The 22785-nt window shown below is 36.5% G+C and overlaps 1 protein-coding gene across 2 annotated transcripts in view; it reads right to left on the reverse strand.

The window, feature by feature from the left end:
• CUBN (cubilin) overlaps window positions 1-22785 on the reverse strand; it is a 290121-nt gene that overhangs the window by 179711 nt on the left and 87625 nt on the right. For both annotated transcript variants that reach the window (XM_074266686.1, XM_074266685.1), the window contains one exon: window positions 3094-3244. In XM_074266686.1, coding sequence (XP_074122787.1) covers window positions 3094-3244 — 151 coding nt within the window. The remainder of the gene's footprint in view (window positions 1-3093; window positions 3245-22785) is intronic.

The following is a 22785-nucleotide window of genomic DNA, read 5'->3' on the forward strand; positions in this document are numbered from 1 at the left end:
CCGGCCGGGGCCTCTGATTCAGACGCTGGACAATGCTGTCAGAGCTGAATGCTGTGAACTGATTCCCCAGACAGAGCAACTGTGGCCGTGTCATTCTTTTCAGGGAGGGACCCTCTGTGGGAGCCTGCATAATGACACAGTCATGGGGCTTAATCTGCTCCTGCAACTGCACCTCTGTTAAAACGGCCCAACAGATAAAGGCCGTGAGGAGATCCGCGTCCTCAGTGCAGCCTGAAGCCTTGTGTGCTCGACAAAAGGGAGGACATTTTTGTAAAGGGTCTGTTTATTAATTGACTCACTCAATAAAAGGGAGTATGGCTTCTGGGCCTGCAGAAATACTCAGGAAATGATGTCACTCTTATTCTCTAAGGGCCAGATCAAAAATGCCATGACATAGCTGTCCGTGGAAGGAGCAGAGAGAGTAAAATGAGATTTAATGTTGATGCAGTGGAGACAAATGGGTGGGAGTAAAACGGAACATCCCCTCATCAACAGGGAAAAGGTTACATCTGGGCAGCCCTCATGTCTCAACCTAATTCTGATTCAAAGGAAACTCTTTTATAAGGAGGAATAAGTTTTAGTCCATCACCGTACTTCCCAGGAGGAGAAGGAATCCTGGATTTTAATCTAGAAGATCTAAGTTTGAATCTCAGTTCTGCTCCCTATATGATCTTGACTTTCTCAAGTCTCAGTTTCCTTCTCTGTAAAACAAAGGTCCTTTAGGTTCTAAATTCTACACTTGAGGGTCTCAGGTAATACCAAATGCCTCACACACACACATCCAGTTTAAAGGCAATTTTTGAGTATGTTTAAATATCTTTATTTAACCAAACTATTCTATTCAAATATAATTACATAATTATAATAATAATTCTAGCTAAAAAAATTTACACTATCTCAGTGCTTCAGTAAAAGCAATCTCTTTAAAGCATGCAGAGGCAATTATAGAACAATAGACAGAAAGCTGACCTTCAAGTCAGGAAGTCGGTTCACGTGTTGTCCACTGCTTGTGTGTCCCTTAACAAGTCCCTTCACCTCACAGAGACCCCAGGCAAATCTCCAAGTCTCTAACTTGCACCGCAAATGTCATTTAAGGGAGCTTCCTCACTAGAAGTTTCCTAAGTGTTAGATACTAAGGGTACAAAAGCAAAAGTCTGTGGTCCAGGAGCCTGCATTTTTAATTAGGGGCAAGGAAGAAAAGTGGCCTGTACACAGAAAAGGTGATTTGAGAGAGAATAGATTACTAAAGCTAGGGGTCAGGGAGAAAGCTGACGAGTAGATACCCAACCTACATTTAACTTCTCACCATGACTCAAGCCCCTAAAATATGAGCTTCTTGAGGGCTGGAAATGTTTTGGATTTGCCTTTTCCAATTCCCAAGTTGACTTGACTGAACTAAAATAATTCTGATCTGTAATTGCTACTCGCTGACTTCATATTTTAGGTTCTGGATTTCCTTAAAGCAACCCCTGACTAAGGGATTCCATTTTCTCTCTATTTCATCCCTTACCATTGGTTCTCATGAAATTATTCCCAGACCATGTGCAATTTATTCAGTCATTCTCTTCTTCTGCTCCTTTCTTCATTCAGCCTGAAGGTCTCATCCTCATTTATGATATATTTATTTATTTTATTCCTTATTTATTAAGGAAGTCACAATTAACATGTAGAAAACTCTCATTGCCTTCTGTTTAGTTTGACAGACCAAAGGCAGTACAATTACACTATAGCCCGTATTCTCAGAATCAGCAATCCACAATCAAATTTTAGGGATATTATTTTGCTATACTTCACCATGATATCACAAAACTCCCTGAACTCAAGTATATTTTCATATGCATAAAAGAAGACAAAATGGAACAACGCTCATCTAAAATGATTATATAATACTAATGTCATAAAGGACTAATACTGGGTCTTCTTCCAGTCTCGCCTCTCCAATATCTCTCTTACACAGTGGACAAAATAATCTTCCTAATAATTATAGAGTTATAAATCATAGAGTTTCAAGAGCAGAAATGGGAGGGATCTCAGAAAACACTGACTTCAACCTGGTTATTTTTCAGATGAGGAAACTGAACAAGTCTAGGGGGCTTAAAGCCAGAGAAGTAGGACTTTTCTTTCCTTTCACTGTTCTTAAATCTTCTATGATTTCCTATCACCTAAAAAATTAAATACAAACCACTTAGACTGGCCCCAACAATTCAGATCTAACTGTGCTTCCTCCTTTATTTCATATTAGTCTATTCTCTATAGTCCACTTGACACTTTTATATTCCAGGAGAACAGCCCTACACTTTAAGCCCTGACCTTGACAAGCTGGCTTTCCCTCTGTGTATTTGGTACTCTAATACCATAGGTACCAACGGCTCTCTCTCTGCCTTTCACAACTCCACTTGTGTGTCATGGCCTCCAGAAAGCTTTTGCTGATGTTCTGTGGTAAAAGGATGCTCATCTTCCTGCTCAGATTTTTGTTAAACACATTGACTTTCACTTTGCCCCCAATATACCCTATTGTGCATTATACTTATTTGTGTGCAGGTCACATTCCCCTTGGGGGCAGGGACTGGGTCATTTTTCATCTTTATATGAGCAGCCCTTGGCACAATGCCTTGGTCTTAGTAATCACTTAAATATTTGTGGAATAAAATGTGCATTCCTAATACATAAAAACATATGTGAGAAGAAGGGTAGCAATAGTAGAGAGAGAACTATCTTTATATATGCTGCTATGTAGACTTGGACAAGTATCCTGGACAATTCTTAAAGGCTTCAAGTTGCAGAAAAAGTACGGATCTACATTGCACAGGAAGTTTTCTCACCTACTGTTACTTGTAATCATGAAATAACAGGTCCACTTCCTAGCTCTACTTTTAACATTCATATGAATTTTTAAAATGGGATATGAAGGGGCAACAGGAGAGGATCCAAGACTAAAGCAGAGGGGCTAGCAGCAGCAGATTGGACAAACAGAAGGACCCCTGTTCCTGAGGCACCAGAAGAGGGGCAAGAAGGAAGTTCCTACCTGTGGAATACGGGAGAAGAGGAAATAGGGAGACTCGAACCACAGCAGAACTACGACTCAAACCTTACCATTGAGGTTCCAGGACATTTGGAATCCCATTTCATTTTGGCCAATCCAGTCCGAGTAGAAAATCACATGTAACTTGGACCCTGTGGTCGACCCGGGAGGGGGTAGTTCTGCTCCACAGTAACGGGCTATTAGTTGAGGTCCATCATATAGCTGAAAACAAAGAAGAAACTGCTTGTGGTAAGAGCAATTTTACAAGGTTAAAAACAGAAGGTCTGCTGAGTTAGACACCAAATGCAAAAGCCTGCCACCCAAAAAATTTGGTTTTATTTAAAACTAAGAACAGAATAGGGAAGAAACTATTGAAATAATGATGGGGAAAAGATCCCACAACTATTTATAAATTGATACTGGAATGCTCTGCATCAATGACACTCAGCTTTTTGGAAGTTATGACATCTTATTGTTTCTTTTCACATGGGATATTCTACTCTTGAGAAGCACCATGTTGTGGTCATTCAGTCAGTCAACAACCATTTATTGAGTGCTTACTATGTGCCAAGCCCTGTGCTAAGTGCTGGGAACCAGAAGAGGGGCAAAAAAGCAAAAGGATACAAAGGCAAAAACTCAAGGAGTTCACAATCTAAGGGGGAAGACTACATGTGAACAACTATTAATAAATAAACTATATTCAGCATAAATTGGAGATAATAAATAGACAGGAAGGGGGATCTGGAAAAGATTCTTGTATTTTATCTGGGACTTGAAGGAAGCCAGGGAACCTAGGAGACAGAGAACAGTTCAGACTTGGGGGGTAGTCAATGAAAATGCCTCAAGCTTAAAGATGGAGGGTCTCGCTTGAAAAACAAAAAGGAAACTTAGATCAAAGAAGAGCTGGGGTTTGGAAAGAGGAGTGTATGATGTAAGATGATTAGAAAGGGGGAGGCAGGTTCAAAATGGCTTTTATCACAAAAGGAGAATTTTATATTTTATTCTAGAGAAGGTGATAGGGAATGACTGCTGTTTATCGGGTAGGGGGCTAACATGATCAGAGCTGCACTTACAGGAAAATCCCCTAATAGTAGAGTGAAGTATAACCTGGAATGGACAGAAAGACTACGTCCAGGGGAGGGGAAATGAAGGCCTGCAACAAGGTGGAAAAAGTGTCGGGGGGAGAGGAGACATATTTAAGAGATATTGTAAGGATGAAACGGATAGGCCCTAGCAATAGATTAGTTATGGGGGGGGGAGAAGATGTGAGAGAATGGGGAGGTGAGGGTGAGCTTGAGGAACTAGGAGAACAGTGGAATCCTTGATAATAAGAGGAAGATTTTGGGGGAAAAGTGAGTCCATTTTAAGATATCTAGGGGACCTCCAGTTTGAGATACCCAATCAGCTATTAGAGATGTTAGGCTGAAATTCAGCAGAAGTCAAGGCTGAATAAATAAATTTGAGATTGACTCTCATAGAGATAATTGTGATGTGGAAAGAGAATAGGACCACGAGCAATCTTGTCATAGAGCTAGAGGTGGGAGTGACCTCAGAGGCCATTTAGTTACCAATATAGAGGTAAGAAAACTGAGTCCCAAAGACCCAATCCCTCTGATTCCAGAATCATTCCTTTTTTCTGTAAGATCATGCAGACCTGGTACAAATCTCAGGTTCACTTCTTCCTATCCATGTGACTTCAGGCAAGAGACTTGGCCACTCTATGCTTCAGATACTTAATCTTTGAAATAAAGGGATCAGGCTATGACCTTCCCTTAGGATCCATTACTTCTTCAAATGATTCTGTGAGTTTATAGTCCTCTCAAATAAAATTTTTAAATTAAAATAATTAGTGGAGTTCAATATGTCCTTTTAGATCTCTTAAGATATTCTACAACCACAATACATCACTTCTTCCTTTAGTTCCAGAAGGTAGAACTAGGAACTATAGGCAGACGTTTCTGAGCTTTAGATTTTGGCTCAATGTATAGGAAAACTTCCTAAGAAAAAGAGTGATCTAAACAAATGAATCAAGCTTAGTTGGGAAAGAGTGAGTTCTCTGTCACTGGAGAGGATTGGGCAGATTCGAAATGAATCACTTGAGGGAACTTTGGACATTGGACATTGGATAGAGATGTTGAATGAAATGACCTTTAAGCAGAGATGTGCTAGAGCCAACTCTGACCTTCCTGTCTTAAATGTTCGGTGTGAGTAGTTAGTTATTCATACCTCAGCAACAGGCAAATTGCGAAGGGCTTGAGTCTGCTGATTGTCTAGACTTAAAGTAATGGAGAAAACCTTAACAATGCAGATGTATGGATATAGTGTTCATGTTAATGATTAAATTTAATTGAACTTTAAACTGGGAGCACATTGCTTCAGAAGAGAGCCGGTTGTTAAATATTTATCAGTATATCATTGCTTTAAGATTCCTTTCATTATTGAGATTCTAGGAGTCAATGATTAAAATGACTGAGTCTAAAAAAATAGAAATCGAGAGTTATAATATGCTTATTGACCTTAGGAAGATAAGAGCACACATTGCATAAATGGGGAGCCGGATGGGACCTCTTAGGGTTGTTTAGTTACTCCTTTTGTCCCTTTTGTAGGTAAGAAAACAGAATTAAAGAGATTAAAGGATTAATCTATGGACTTTCTGGTGGATGAGGGAGAGTAGAATTTGAATATATATCTTCCAACTCCAATGGCACTATTCCCCATGGTGAAATAATGAAACTCCATTCCCTAAACAGCCTGGTAATACAGATAGAGGGATTTGACTTCATTTTCCTATGGGCTTGTGACTGATGTGACTTTCACTAGAATAGATCCTTAAGGGGAAAAAAAGATAGTTTAACAACTTGATGGGTAAATAGAAGAAAAAAAGAAAAGTTCTAGCATAAGAGTTTTATTATATTTGTGAGTTCTGCTCCTTAACATAGGATCCTTGATTTGCTATATCCCCAAGCCCTATCTCTGAATATGATGAGCCAGAAGGTTGACACCTTTGTGATCTAGGACTATTCACTTCTTTTCAGAAATTTCCATTTTTAAACACTTAAAATCAGCTGTGCTTGAACTACTGGAAGCCATGAAATTTAAAGTGTCTAGTGGGATTTTTTGTACATGCTCACTTATTTACACACATACACACAGTATATACACATACAGGAGACATCAAATCTTGTGACTGGAGCTAAAATGGTGGGGTTGAGAGGAAGTAAACTAAAATTTTGTTGTTTTAAATATTGCAGCAAGTATATCAGCTCCCAGCATGTGGTTGTAAAACTTGAGAGCCCAATGATTGTAATGTCATCTACTTTAATGAGAATTCATCTATAATCATATTTGGACTTTATATAGCTAGTGCCATCACCACTGTCCTAAATCTAAACGCGTCCCTGGCAGGCAGGTATCTGACAACCTTATCAAGATTGTGGAGCAAGAGGAGAAATGTGTCCTAATCAAGGACATCCAAAAAGCCAGAAACAGAAGAAGTCATAAATCCCCAAATTCCGATGGCTCATCCTGAGCCGTCATCAACTATTTGTGAGAGAATGTCAAGCTTGTGAGGCTTTGGGGAAGCTGAGGAAGATTTAAGGATGGTGGGCAGCCCAAGAGTCCCTTTTAATCACTCTCCCTTCAAAACATTCTAAACATATGAATAAAGATGAGCTTAATTTATCACCCATCTCTCTCTGGCTTATTTCCCCCCACTGTTTCACTGAATGTGAGTATTCACGATCAAGTTTCTCAGTTTCTAGATAGATACTTTACAAGAAAATAAAAAAGGTCTTATGGGAGAGAGCTAAAAGTAGAATAGACAAGGAAAGAGGCGGGTTAAGAGACCTTTGGGTCTCTTAGATGTGAAAAATGCAAAGCTGCCCGTGTGAACATTCCTGTCTCTTGCCACTTGAGAAGTTTTGAGGTATACTAGACAGTTCTACAGACTCAGAATCTGAAGGCTCACTCCAAATCCTGGTTCTGCCCAACGTAATTAGTTGGTTTTTTTTTTTTTTTTTTTTTTTTATGAAGAGTTGTTGGAATTGGAGTCAGATAAACCTGGATTTGAATACTGCCCCCAACCTTATGAATAATGGAACTACAGATATATCACTTAATTTCTTGTGAGTCTCAGTTTCTTCATCTGTAAAATGAAGAAAATAATTGTATTGACTTTCTCCTGGAAGGCTTTGTCATGACGTTCTGATGAAAAAATGTCTGTAAAATCACCCATTTGCCTACTGATGGCCTCTGATGGTTTTCTTTCTTGCTTCTCTCTCTTAAAACCTTTCAAACCCCATGGAAGTCTGAGTCATCTCCTTCACTTCCCCCAGGTGTTCCAATACCCCAAATCACTTCCTACTTATTTTGCACATAGCATATATTGACTTGTTTTTTGGTTTTTGTATTCCCAGTCGGGAGATATATCTGAGGCAATTAGGTATAGATAAAGTATTGGAGAGAATTTCAGGAAGATTCAAGTTAGAATCCTGCCTCATATCTCTACAGCCATATGACCCTGAGCAAGTCACAATCTTTTTGCCTCAGTTACCTCATTTGTAAAATCAGAATAACAATAACACCTACCTCCCGGGGATTTTTAAAGACCAAATGGGATGCTCTTTGTAAAGTATTTTGCAACATTAAAGCATTATATAAATTCTAGTTATTCTTCTTCTTGGTTTGTTAGTTGTTATCCTTCATTCTTAAAGAGGATCAAAATATCATTTTCTTAGAGTTGAGTTACAAGGTATCCTGATCAGACCAATACAAGCTCAGGATGCTTTACCACAAGTCGGGCACAAATAGTCCCTGTGAACATTTGGGGTATCTTCGTGTATCTCACATTTCTTCTGAGCTACTTCAATTCTGCTTTTTTCCTAGAGTAAGGCACCTTCTCTGATGAGGGCACGCCATGTTGGGCGATCCTGTGCCAGTGTCTCCCATGTTACACAACACTACTCTATACCTGTGAATACCAAGTCAGGGAGCTGAATCACTTCCACTTGAATTGTCTTTGGAAAATTCTGAAGATCATCTAACAAAAGTAAGTGTGAGACACTGAAGTTCTTTCTTGAATTGCCAAGAATTCAAACTCTACTGCAGAGAATGCAACTCCATTGGTCTGGCCAAATGTACACTAAAAGACTGTTTTATGGAGAACTCACATGAGATAAGAGCTCACATGATGTATGGAAAAAAGTGATATAAGGACACACTCAAGGTCTTTCTTAAGGACTTTGGAATTATATATATATAAGTCCCTAATGCTTGGTTTCATGATATATAAAATGAGGCTCTGAGTCATCTTCTAACTCTGTGGTTATAGGATCCTAAATTACAAGATGTGGTGGGGAGCAGGTCTCAGAATGGATTCAATCAGGGTACATGAGACTTGGGTATTCTCTAGGATTACCACTAAATCTCAGGAAATTTGTTCCAGGTTAGAGAGTCTCACTGAGCTTTTAATTCAGTATGATGTTTATATATCCAGGGACCTTATTATGTAAACTCAAAATACTTCAAACTCAAAAATAGCAAATACAAAAATAAATGTAGTTATTTCCCAGGCAAGGTTGAACAAGAAGAAAAATTTCATACTGCCCAAAAAAGGCTCCTTCTCAACTTCAGTACAAAAGATTGAACTATTTCATCTGAATCCAACAAGAAGGATGAGATGAGAGCCTTTTGAGGCTGAAACAATGTACCTTCCCATAACCCTTTACAGGAATGTTACATAAAATCTGGAGAGGGATAAGAAATCTGCTAGAGTCTTACACAGAACAGATCTGTGGTGATTCCAAAATCACCTTATATTGATCAAATGAAGTAGCTACTAGTGTTTCTCAAAGGCCTCAGAGGATGGAAGGCGATTTAATCCATCTATTCCAGTCTTTCCTAGCATATAAGATTTTGGGGTAAGAGAACTAGCAATTAATAGGGGAAAATGAAATCTATATCTGATGCTTCTTTGGGCAGATGTTTAAAAATAGATGTTAATAAGGTCATTGATTGATTTGCACAGTACAATTTCCAATGAATAATACAGAAACCACACCACACATGAAAAAAATGAGTTTGAGTCTACCTAATTTTCAATGAGCTAAAGAAATTATCTTTTTGCACTCATGCCGAGGGGCAAATGTTACCTCCTCCAGCTGTTCCCGCTCAAATTCACCACACAGAAATGAAAAAAATCATTTTTCAAAATATACAAATGCCGGTTGCCATAGCAAACACTGGGGCAGCCCTGCGGATTCTTTTTTTCAGAGCCCAATGTTAACCACAGGACATTCAAATGATCTGCCAACTGTGACTCATGCAGACTGGGGGAAGGCCTGCTAGCTCAGACCAAGTAAACCACTAGACTGTTTTCTTCACATTTTTAGAGGGCCTGAAATGTCAGACAAGTTATTGATAACCTCATCATCTTCATCATCATCATTCTAGCCTTTATATGAGAGTGTATGAACACTTTATGTACCTTGACTCATATGATCCATACAACCTTGTGAGGTAGATGCTATTATTATCTCCATTTTCCAAATGAGGAAACCGAAGCATGGGGATGGTGAGTGACTTGTGAGGGGACACACAGCTGGGGAGTGTTTCAGGAAGGATCATTCGCGGTTTTTTTCTGACTCTAAGCCCTACATTCTATCCATTTCCCAATGTAATTTTGATGGGGAGTTCAGGTTAGTCTCAAGCCAACACAAGGGAACTTCTTAGGTCTAAGTGAGAAAGACAAGAGACTGGGTTTCTTACTTTGGATTTCCAGAATTGATTTCTATAAAAATCCTTCGTTCCTGAATTGGGGAATGGGATGGAGTTGATTGTGTGGGCTCCATGTTCCCAAAATGATAATGCATTTTTGGGTTATAAATTTCAATGTATTTTCAAAGGGATTTTCTGGAGACAATGGAAATAATCATGTTCTTAAATAATACTCGTTATTAGTTACTCTATGGGGGTGTGGTGTGGTGTGTGTGTGTGTGTGTTTCAATTAGCCCAACTATTCTTAGTGCACTTGAAGAGGAAGGAAATCTTTTGGGGTTGGCTATATTGACTGATTCTAATATACTTCCTCTGCTTGGATCAGAGAAGCTTGCATTGGTAACTTCCACGCTCAGATTAGGATTGGAAGTGATTTTTGTGCTACTTAAAAAGTTCTGTTTTCGATACATAAATTGCACAAAGTGAAGTATGCAAACATATGGTTAGTGCAGATAAGCTGAAAGTACTCATAGGTGTGCAATAAACCAAAGAGATACCAATGTTATCTGAGACAGCTGGGCAGGATAAAAGAACAAAGCTTTTCTAGCTTTAGAGAGGTATTTCAAAGGAATTATTTGAATCCACAATTTGTATGGATGAGAGAGCCAGATTCAGCTGACATGAATCTAATATAGTTCCTAGTAAAGACTGGAAAACAGAATTATGAATATATTGCAATAGTTACAAAAATGGACCTTTTAAACTCATATTTATGGCTATTGGTTCTTGTTTGCAAAGTTGCATTTCCATGAGTTAAAAAATGTATAAATATATTCCAAAAGTAGAGAATAGGGGATCTCATTTTTTAAAATTTGAATCCCCAATGCATGGCCCACTGGTGGCTAATAAATGCTTGTTAGTTGATTATTTGACCTAGTTCCATTCATCTGTGTCACCCCTGTCAAAATGAAGAGAAAGTCTTATTCACTTCATTGATAGGAAGAAAGACTGAGCCACAAATTTACTGATTTTTCTGGGTTCATATTGATTCAATGATTGATATTAAAATTCAAGCATCAGTTCTAAGCTATACTGTCTCTTAGTAAATATTGTCTTATGGTTTCCATTTTTTATATTTATAAAAACTGAATAATTTTCAAATAATGCCTTACTTTGTATAAAAAGGAAATGACTCTTTTTTTTCCCCATGGTGACTTGACAAATAGGAGGAAGCTAGTTATATAGCTCTATAAAATCTCATTTCTGCTGCTTGTTTCCATTTGAATAGATAACAGGAAATATTACATGGTTTTCCCTCCAAGGCTTCACCTTTGCTTGCCTAAAACCATGAAGGAGACAAAGCTTTACATCTGATTGAATTCACCCATGGGAAATTTATCAAAGTTGTTTTGAGAGCATATTTCATTTGACTGAATGTGGTCACCTGTTGTATGTAGGCAAGACGCCTAAAATGAGATCTTTCAGCTGGTACTCTAATACTTCACTCATCAACTATGGAGAAATGTGTATACAAAATACCAGATAAAAACACTTACATACTTAGGAGAATCCTGATTTTTTCCCAAAAGCAAATATGATTTGGACCCACAAATATGCAAAGGCTCCATACCAAATAAAAAGGAACACAAGGAAAGTGGGGAGATTTTTAAATGACAAACAGAAAGAGATGAATCTAAAAACACAGAAAAGAACATTTCAGAATGTCAAAATGTTTTAACTTAAATGTATTGAAAAAAAGTATAGAAAAAAATCCAGATTCAGCTTGAGCTTTGACCAACAACACATACATGGGTTTCCCAGATTCTGCCACCTTTAACTGTATTTTGATGTATGTGTAAAGGGGACACTCAAGCCATATACACATTGCTAAAATAAAAAGAAAAAAAGCAAATACAACACAATCATGAAGCTGAAGAGAACTTCTTCTGATCTAGTACTTGAGAGAGTTCTGCAAGTCCATAGAGATGAGCACTCTGATCCATTAATGCAGTTACTGAATTCCCTGAAGTGGTCCCATGATTTGAATGTGCACTGCCTATTTCCACTGAGCTGGGACATATGATTATGTTTTGCATAATTATAACTTCAGACAGTGGGGATTTGAATGCCTGTGACCACTTCAGGGGATTCATTATTCACACTAATGTGGATCTAACTTGCAAGCTTCCTTTCTCTCAAAGACTAGATTCCCAATGCTTCTGCCCCTACAACATCCTAGCTACATGAAATATAAAAACTGTGTTTCCATCTTTCCAGCTGGGATTAACAGGCAACAGCTAGGACGTAGCATGGCATGACATAATGTTGATTTAGAGTAGGAGACAGTGGGTTTGAGTCATGGCTCTGTCATTTACCACCTAGATGACTTTAAACTAGCCATTTCACCTTAGTGAGCTTAGTTTTCTCATCTGTAAAGAGAGGCAGTTGGGACTAATGTCCCTTCCAAGTGTAAATATAAGATCCTGTGCATATGTACAATGATTTACAAACTCTTCCTTCTCTTTTTGTAGATTTTACTTTAATTGTTGCTCAATATTTTAGTCATCTTTGTGACTTCATTTGGGGTTTTCTTGGCAAAGACACTGGAACGGTTTGCCATTTCCTTCTCCAACCCATTTTACAGATGAGGAAACTGAGACCAACAGATTAAGTGACTTACCCAAAATCACACAGCCAGTAAGCAGGTTCTAAGGCTGGATTTGAATTCAGGAAGATAACTATCAAGTGCACCACCTGCCTACTTTAAGCAGCCACTTTTTTTTTTCTTGTTCTCATTGATGTATTGAATATATGTCAAAGGAAAAAAATTGGTCAATATCTAAAGATTCACTTTAAAAATTAATATCTCCCATCCTCTTGATGGTCTCCATTTGTGACAGGAAGAATTCAGAGTTTTAAGAAATTAGCCTCTCCATTTCAGGAGCTCACTGGTATTTTCCTGTTCTATGATACTGTCAGACACATTTCTCTACTTAACAATGAAAACTGATGTAAATTTCTCTATTTTCTCTCCATACATCCTTCTGAAGATTAATGGTGTTGTTACCTGACATTGGATTCACTTGAAAACTCTACTTCACTACTCCTTCTAAAGACAGAATCTGTGCACTCTGGAGCTGCAACAGGTCTTTTGCAGCTGAAGAAACTAAATGTTAAGGAGAAGCTTGGTGCACAGATGAGAAAACTAAGCTCACTAAGGTGAAATGGCTAGTTTAAAGCCATCTAGGTGGTAAGTAACAGAGCCATGACTCAAACCCACTGTCTCCTACTCTAAATCAACATTATGTCATGCCATGCTACGTCCTAGCTGTTGCTTGTTAATCCCAGCTGGAAAGAACTGGATGAAGCGATCAGAAAACCTGACTTTTGGATTCTAATTCTACTGGAAGAAAGAATTTAAAAAAAAAAAAAAAAAAAAAAAAAAAAAAACAACTTCTTTAAGTCTCTGTTTTTTTGTTTTGTTTTGTTTGTTTTTTTTTTTCCATCTGCTAAATGAAGATTTCTCTTAGGATCTCCATCAGCTCTATCAATTTTTCAAGTCTATGGGTGTTGCTGGTGAAGATGCTGCTATTGCAGAGGAAATGAGCAAATTCTAAACTGCAATAATACATAGGATTCAGCTCAAACATCACCTTTTTCTGGAAGCCTTTCCTGCTCCTCTCCTTCCCCCACCCAAGCTGCTGGAGTCTCCCCCTATAAGGTTACCTTCCATTAAGTATCTATAGACTGACACATTCTCTCCCCATTAGAATGTGCATCCCTTGAGAGCTACTGTTTGCCTTTCTACTGTATCTTTAGCATTTTGAGCTGTGCCTGACACACAGTAGTCATTTAAATGCTTGCTGGTTAATTTGATTGAGCATAAGCCATATTCAGGTTTTATATAAGCCAAATTTGGACTAAAAGTACGGCCTATATTTGGATCAATACAAATAAAACAGAAGTCAGGCCTCTCTAACTAGTAAATGGAAAATATTCCATTTTGGTTCCTTTCCTGTTGCACAGTGATTCCAAAGGAAACTACCGCCATTGGCAGATAATGGATAACTAAATAAATCTCACATCCCCCTAGGGAGAAATCAAGGCAGAGTAGTAGAAAACCTCCTCTTTTGTCTATGGAACAAATGACTGTTCAAAGCAGAAAATCCATCTACGGAGTTTTGGTTTTGAGAAATTGAATCAATGAGTTTATAGTGGAGCTAAAAAGTCAATTTTAATAATAAAAGAATGTCTTCCCCATGGGGATGGAGACAGTCATCAATGAGAGTAAATTACAAGCATAACAGTCCCAGTAAAAGGCTAAAAATGAAAACAGTTTCCTGAAGCAATACACAAAAATTGTTCTTGAGTATTGATTAGAGTAGGAGGTAGACAGGGCAGGGGCGGGGAAAGAAGGCAAAAATGAGCAGTTGTCTGATAGGGAAAAGCAACTCTAGTGGAAACCATTCCTCTCCGAAGCGTCACAGAAATCATCTTAGCAAGTCAGACAACCAAAGAAAATCCCAAATAAACAAAAAGAACAGGACACCATCGTTTGAAATGTGCTGCTGTGACAAATTGGTTTTTTATGGAGTGAAGAGTCACTTGCATGGTCCAGGGCCAATTTCCCAAAGTATATTGGAGGGATTCCTCTCCCCACCTGACATTTTTTATATTCATGAAATCTAATAATCTTTCATATCAAGGTCAGAAATGAGGAGAGTTTGTAGGAATATATATATATATATATATATATATATATATATATATATATATATATATATATATTTTAAATAGCATCTTCTAGGAAAAGGCACTGTATACTTTGCCTCAGTGAGGTACGAGGAGGAGGTTGGTAGGACTTTACATGTTTAAGCTAACTATATTCCATGTTGCTGACACCTTCACTGCTGCCTTTTGCTCCTCTTGCTCTTCTTTTTACTTCTCTTCCAGACCCCTCTGAATCCCTGCAACTTAGCTACTTAATTCCCAAAATGGAGGGAAAGAAAAGACACAACATGGAGAGGTTAGAGAGCAAGACAGATTGACTGTAACTTAAAACCAGTTTAAAACAGGGACCCATTAAAGATGATGGGACCTTACAGGCCATGTAATTCACCGTTGCAACGGGAGATCCATGAGTGCAGGGCCCCTCTTACTTTTCTATTTGTAGAGTAGCATGGTGCTTTGTAAATAGTAAGTGCTTAATAAATGCCTCATTCAGCTTGGAGAGACTTAAATCAACTGTTGCTGAGTGAAATGAGCAGAACCAGAAGATCACTGTACACTTCAACAACAATGCTGTATGAGGATGTATTCTGATGGAAGTGGAAATTTTCAATATAAAGAAGATCCAACTCACTTCCAGTTGATCAATGATGGACAGAAATAACTATACCCAGAGAAGGAACCCTGGAAAGTGAATGTAAATTGTTAGCACTACTGTCTATCTACCCAGGTTACTTATACCTTCGGAAGCTAATAATTAATGTGCAACAAGAAAAAGGTATTTACACACATATATTGTATCTAGGTTATATTGTAACACATGTAAAATGTATGGGATTGCCTGTCATCTAGGGGAGGGAGTAGAGGGAGAGAGGGGAAAATTTGGAAAAATGAATTAAAAAAAAAAGTAGAGAAATAAAGGAGCAAATCATTTTAAAAAAAAAATAAAAATAAATGCCTCATTCATTCATTCATCCATTCATTCATCATATTCAAACTTCTAATTTTATAAATAATGAAAGTGAGACCCAATAAAGGGGTAATGGCTTATTTGAGATCACATATCTAATTAATAGCAGAATTGGGATAAGGAACTAGTTCTTTTTACTTTTGGTGTGTTTTACACTCTAGTAGATGTCTCTCAGTACCCCCAACCCACCTCCAAGTCTATTTACACAGGTGTTAAGGCTACTAGGCTGTGACAACCATTTGGGATTCCATTTGGAACGGTTCTAAAAGAATCCCCTTCAACTCTTTTAAGTTTTAAGAGCTTACACCCAGAGAAGGAACACTGGGAAGTGAATGTAAATTGTTAGCACTAATATCTGTCTGCCCAGGTTACATGTACCTTCTGAATCTAATGCTTATTGTGCAACAAGAAAATGGTATTTACACACATGTATCTAGGTTATATTGTAACACAAGTAAAATGTATGGGATTGCCTGTCATCGGGGGGAGGGAGTAGAGGGAGGGAGCGGATAATTTGGAAAAATGAATACAAGGGATAATATTATAAAAAAATATATAATAAAAAATTATTTAAAAAAAAAGTTTTAAGAGCTTTACATTTGTTTTTAAGCACAAGGGCAGTTTTTGTCATTTAACAATTGTAAAATCCATCCTGCCAATGGCACCCATGTGGGCTGAAGGGCCCATCGAAGGGCTCAAATAGGTCGCCCCCCCAAGGGACAACTTTATGAGTTTGCTTTGCTTCCACTGACATCACCCTCCATTCCATGCAGCCCCTCACACTGAGCAACAGATCTTGTACAGAGATGCCAGTTTTCCCAAAGGCAGAGGAAAAGTCACATTACTGTGTGCTGGCAGGGTGGGGCCAAAAAAGTAGAAAACATGCAATCCCAAACTAAAAATAAACAATTAGTCACTGACTCTGGACCTCGCATGTCAGCAAGAAAACCAACCAATTCAAGGCAGCATCCACAGTTGTGAAGATAGCTTGGCTTCAAACACAGACCACAAGGCTAGGAGCCCTTCTAATGTCTTGCTATAGTTACTGAGTTTCATTCCTATTCATACATTTTCATTTCTGCTTTCTCCAGATAATTCATATTTAGAGACATAAAGGCAGGCTCATGTTCACTTACAAAGAAAAGCTTCAGCCTTTGGGATCTGTGGAGAGAGTGCTAAGTACACACCCAAAGGAAATTATCAGTTGTTCCTGACATGCAGATGTTACTTGGCAATTTTCCGCTTCAGCCTCAGGATTTTATCATATTTCAGGAGGGAAGATGATCAGCTAACTTCTTACAATATTTATGCTGTCTTTTATTACAATCTTTTTTTGGTATCATAGAAATATATGAAGAAAATTAGTCCATTAAAATGTTATTATTCAAAATACAGTTAATTTGTACCAGCATGGATTTAAAAATATGTTTAAGTCTTCTATCTTTTGTTATTAATGGAGAATTAATCTCAAGGTAATTCCTATCTTGTTAATTCTTATCAAGGTAATTCTCCATTAATAAATTATTTTTAAGATATTGGGCAATAAGGACATCCTAAAAATAAATGTTCAGACAGTTATACTTGAGCCATTAAGTGACTAAATCACTTCCTGGGGGTTAAACGAGATACTCTCAAAGGTCGCCTCTCTATTAAAAATACTAATTAATAAATATTTTCTTCCACAATGTAGTCCCCTTTCTACATCTAACAATCTGTAAGAGGAAAACAATAGCTTGTACTTTTATTAATCTAACTTCCTAAGAAACTAATTTACTGGTAAAGATTGATGAAGGCACAGATGAGAATATGGCTCACTGAATAATATGGCCATGCATATTGTACATCGGAATCAGTATTGTCTTGGAATTATCCCCATGATAGATAGTCACATAAAGGAGGAACGTGGAAGCAATTTTGTAAATGCATGTTCAGAATACAGAGTATTCACTGTGGGTAGGTGAATACAAACACAAGAAGGCAGCCATCTAAAATTTTTTTGATAATTTGAACCTCCAAGGACAATGCTCCTCTGATGGCCCCATTGCCTCACCATCACATAAAATTTCCCCTGTTATCACACAATGGTTTTACAAAAGGCATAATAAAGGAGTCTCCTTTTTAGTGAGGGTTAGCACAGAGGTGGAACTTGGAGTCAGGTAGATTCATTTTCATGCCTCAGACGCTTACTAACTGAGCGACTGTGGGCCAAGTCACTTCACCCTCTTTGCCTCAGTTTCCTCATCTATAAATGAGCTGAAGGAAATGTCAAACCATTCTAATATCTTTGCCAAGAAAACCTCAAATAGGCTCACAAAGATTTGAATACAATTGAAAAATGACTAAAAAACAGCAAATTGACCCTGCTATTGACTACTGAATATGGCAACCAGGAGGATTAAGGGTTATGGCTCCATCCTGCCTGTGACTTACCAGCTTATACTTCATTGAGAAAGATGGAAAGTAAATATAAAAGGGAACTAAACTATGGAAGGTCTTGGTCTTTTCCCACTTAGGCTCATCTGGGAATCATAGAGGAGAAGGCTAGCTTGTTGACTAAAGTTTAGAAGCTGAAGGATTCCTTCCTCCCTGCTGAAAAGAAAGGATATGATTCCATTTCTTTGGAATGTTGCTGCAGTGGAAGATCTCTTCCACTTCCTTGAAAGGAGATGAAATGAAGTGTTGAAAGCTTCAACCCTTCAGATCCTCAGAACAAAATCCTTCTGGGAAGGACATTATCCTTTTAGTCAGGGGCATATCTGAATAAGACTGCTATCATTTTTGCTTAGGCAAATGCATTAAAAGGAAATCAAGAAGGATTGGGAAGGGAAAAAGCTGCATTGCTAATTAAAGGTGGAGAAAATGCAAGCTTTTGTGACTAATGGTCTTTTTGCTGGACCAAAGAGTCTTTAAAACCATTTGGACAGATAATTATGATTGTGATCCCTGGGAGAAAACTAGCATTGTGTGATGCTGGTCCATTGGATGAAGGATGTATGGCTACTATTCAACTTCCATTAAAGAATGCTATGTTAGACAATTAAGTTTTCCCTGATACCTAGTGCTACTACTCTCTGTCTAATGATTTAGCTGGCATCTTCTGTGTTGACATGTCTGCCAGCTCAGTTGTAGGCTTCCATTATGATTCTCTTCACAGCTCCTGTCTGGCACTTTATTTGCCTCACTTTTACTAAATTAAGGTCTCCTTTTGTATTACTTATCTTTATTTGTTCCCCATATCTAGTATAACGTCTTACACATAGGAAGTGTTTGACTTTTGATGAATGACATCAGCTTTGGCTTGAATGTGTCCAGTAATGAAAAACTGACTATTTCATAAGACAACTTGTTCCAATTTTGGCTGAGCCACAAATTAGCCTCTTTAAAACGTCCTTCCATTTGTACTATTTCTGTTCCAGGTAAAATCTACTTTTTTTGTCTATCTCTGTCTCTTTCTATCTGTCTCTGTTTCTCTCTCTAAAACACTTTGCCTGAAGTTCTTCCCATTTCTTTCATTTCTCTTAAGTTACATTTATTGGCGGTATCCATGCCTTTTCCCCATTTAGTAAAAGTTTCTTGAGAAGAGGATTTGTGATGTCATAAGCAAATTAGAGGAGCATGGAAAATTTTACCTATCAGATCTATAGATATGGGAAGAAGTTATGATTAAACAATAGAGAGGATCAAAGGAAGTAAAATGGATCACTTTGATTACATAAAATTAAAAAGAGTTCTGCATAAACAAAATCAATATAAAAATTGGAAGAAAAAATAAATGGGGGGGATGTTATAGGACATTTCTCAGATAAATGCCTCATTTCTCAAATATACTTAAATGTCAAATATTTTTTTTAAAAGAGCCATCACCCAATTGATAAATGGTCAAATGATTTGAACAGTTTTCAAAAGAAGAAATCAAAGCTATCTTGGTAAAAAAGTTCTAAAACCATTATTAATCAGAAGAATTCAAATTAAAAACAACTCTGAGGTTACCAACTCACACCTAGAAGATTGGCTAACATGATAGAAAAGGAAAATGACAAATTCTGGAGGGGATATGGTAAAAATAAGGATACTAATGTATGCTGGTGAAGTTGTGGTCTATCTATTCTGGGAAACAATTTGAAATCATGCCCAAAGGGCTATAAAATTATGCATACCTTTCCACGCTGCAATACCACTACTATGACTACATTTCATAGAGATTAAAGAAAAAGAAAAGGATTGATAGTACAAAAATATTTAAAGCAGCATTTTTATGAAGACAAAAGAATTGGAAACTGAGGCCATGACTGTCAATTAGGGAAATGGCTAAATAAGTTGTGGTATAGGACTGATAGAATGCAATTGTGCTATAAGAAATAATGAGCAGGATGGTTTTAGAAAAACATGAGATTACTTATGTGAATCAATGCAGAATGAAGTAAATAAAATCAAGAGAGATTAAGCCTAGTAACAGCAATGCTGAAATGAGAAACCGTGAAAGGCTTAACTATTGATTCAATATAATGATCCAAGACAGTTCTGAAGAACTCATGATAAAAAATGCTATCCACTTCCAGATAGAGAACTACTGAACTTTAAATATGAATTAAAGTATAATTTTAAACATTTTACAACATATTTTGCATTATTTCACATGTATAATTAAAATCCTATTGCTTCCTTTCTTAATAAGTGGGGAAGGAGCTAGAAAAAGATTCAAAGAATTTGTGATGCAAAAAAAATTTAACAAATTTTAATTCATTCAATAAGTGCAAGTTTTTTTTATATCCCTACATGAGAAGATGATACATGTAATTCTTAAGAAAAGTACCTCTATTAGGGCAATTAGAAGGAGCACATACAGACAGAACACATGGGTATAAATTGACTTTGATGGGATGATATAAAAAATAAGGATGAAAAAGAGAATTGAATTGAGAGAAGAGGAAAGGGGAAAATAGAAAGAGATTAATTATTTTACATGAAGAGATATGAAAGACTTATTATAGTAGAAGGAAAGAAGTGGGGGTAACCACTGTTTGAATTGCTCTCTCATCAGATGTGTCTCAAAAAGGGAATAACATAGACACTCATTTGGATATAGAAATTTATCTTACCATTTAGGGAAGTAGGAGGTGAGGAAGATAAGAAAAGGTCAGGGTGGGGAAAAGGAAGAATATAGATAGAAAAGAAAGCAGATTGAGGGAGGCAGTGGTCATAGGCAGAACACTGATGAAGAGGAACAAGTAAAAGGAGAGAAAGAGAAAAAAGTATAAACAGAGGGAAAACGGGATAGAAGGAAATACAGAATTAGTAATGATAATTGTCAATGTGAATGAGATGAATTCTTCCATAAAACAAAAGCAACATAGCAGAGAATAAAATCAGAATTCTAAAATATGTAATCTATTAAAAACATGATAGATGCAGAGAGATACATACAGAATAAAGGTAAAGGGATGAAGCCAAATATATTATGCTTCATCTGAAGTTAGGAAAAAAGCAGGGGCATCTCAGACAAAGCAAAAGCAAAAATAGATCTAATTAAGAGACAAGAAAGAAAATTATATTTTGCTGAAAGGCATCATTAATAATGAAGTAATATCACTAATAAACATATATATACCAATTTGTATAACATCCAAATTTCTAAAATTAAATTTTATAGAAAGAAATAGAAAATAAAACCAAACCACTAGGGTACGTCTATTTTCCCCTCTTAGAACTAGATAAAATTAACCACAAAGTAAACAAGAAAGAAGTTAAAGAGGTAAATAAAATTTTAGAAAATTTAGATATGACAGAACTCTGGAGAAAATTGAATGAGGATAGAAAGAAACATAACTTTTCTCAGGAATAAATGGCACCTTAGCCAAAATTAATAATATATTATGGCATAAAAACCTCACAATTAAATGAGAAAGGCAGAAATTCTAAATGGGTCCTTTTCAGGTCATGAAGCAATAAAAATTACATTAATAAATAGCCATGGAAAATATATTAAAAATTAATTGTAAACTAAATATTCAAATCCTAAAGAATGAGTAAGTCAAACAACAGAAACTATAAATAATTTCATCAAAGAAAATGATAATAATGAAAAAACATATGAAATTTTATGGTATGCAGCCAAAGCATTACCTAGGGGAAATTTTTTAATCTCTAAAGCTTATATCAAAAAAAGAGAAAGAGCAGATCAATGAATTGGGGCATACAACTTTAAAAGCTAGAAAAATAATAAATTAAACATCACCAACTAAATACCAAATTAGAAATCCTGAAAATCAAAGGAGAGGCTAATAAAAATTGAAAGTAATAGAAAACCACTGAACTGATAACTTGATATTACACACACACACACACACACACACATATATATATATATATATATATATATATGTATGTATGTATGTATGTATGTATGTATATATGAAAATAGACAAAGGAGTTCTGCCAAATTCCTTTTATGACAAAAATATGATATAGATACCTAAATGAGAAAGAGCCAAAAGTAAATTATACACCAATTTCTCCAATGAATATTGATGCAAAAATCTTAAATAAAATATAAGCAAAAATATCACCAGAATGATGTTATCAGCAGATGAGATTTACAGCAGGATTGCAGGGTTGGTTCAATATTAGGAAAATTATCAGCATAAGTGACCATCTCAATAACAAAACTGACAGAAATCATGATTTCAAAAGATGCAGAAAAAGCTTTTGATAAAATACAAGCACCTATTCTATTAAAAATATTAGAGAACAAAGGAATAAAAGCTTTCCATAAAATGATAAGTGTATCTATCTAAAATCATCAGCAAACATTATACATAATGGGTATAAGCTAGAAGCTTTCCCATTAAGATCAAGTATGAAACAATTTTTACCATTTTTACTCAATATTGTACTTGAAATATTAACTTTAGCAATGAAAAGAAAAAGAAATGGAAGGAATTAGAATGTTTTAGAAAAATCTAGAAAATCAAGTAAAAAGCTACTTGAAATATAAGAACTTTAGCAAAGTTCTTAATCATCACACAAATCATCAGCATTTCTATATCAATAATAACGCTCAGCAGCAAAAGATAGAAAGAGAAGTTCCATTTGAAATAATTGTAGAAAATATAAAATATTTAGGAGACTGCTTGCCAAGACAAACCCAGGAACTATATAAACACAACAACAAAACACTTCACATAAATAAAATCAGATCTAAGCAACTAGAAAAATACCAGTTGTTCATGGGTAGGATGAGTGAATATAATAAAAATAGCAATTCTACCTAAATTTATTCTCTTATTCAGTACTATACCAATTAAATTGCCAAAATTTATCTTATAGACCTAGAAAAATTAATAACAAAATT

The sequence above is a fragment of the Sminthopsis crassicaudata genome, chromosome 5 (assembly GCF_048593235.1).
Source record: "Sminthopsis crassicaudata isolate SCR6 chromosome 5, ASM4859323v1, whole genome shotgun sequence".
Classification (NCBI taxonomy): domain Eukaryota; kingdom Metazoa; phylum Chordata; class Mammalia; order Dasyuromorphia; family Dasyuridae; genus Sminthopsis; species Sminthopsis crassicaudata.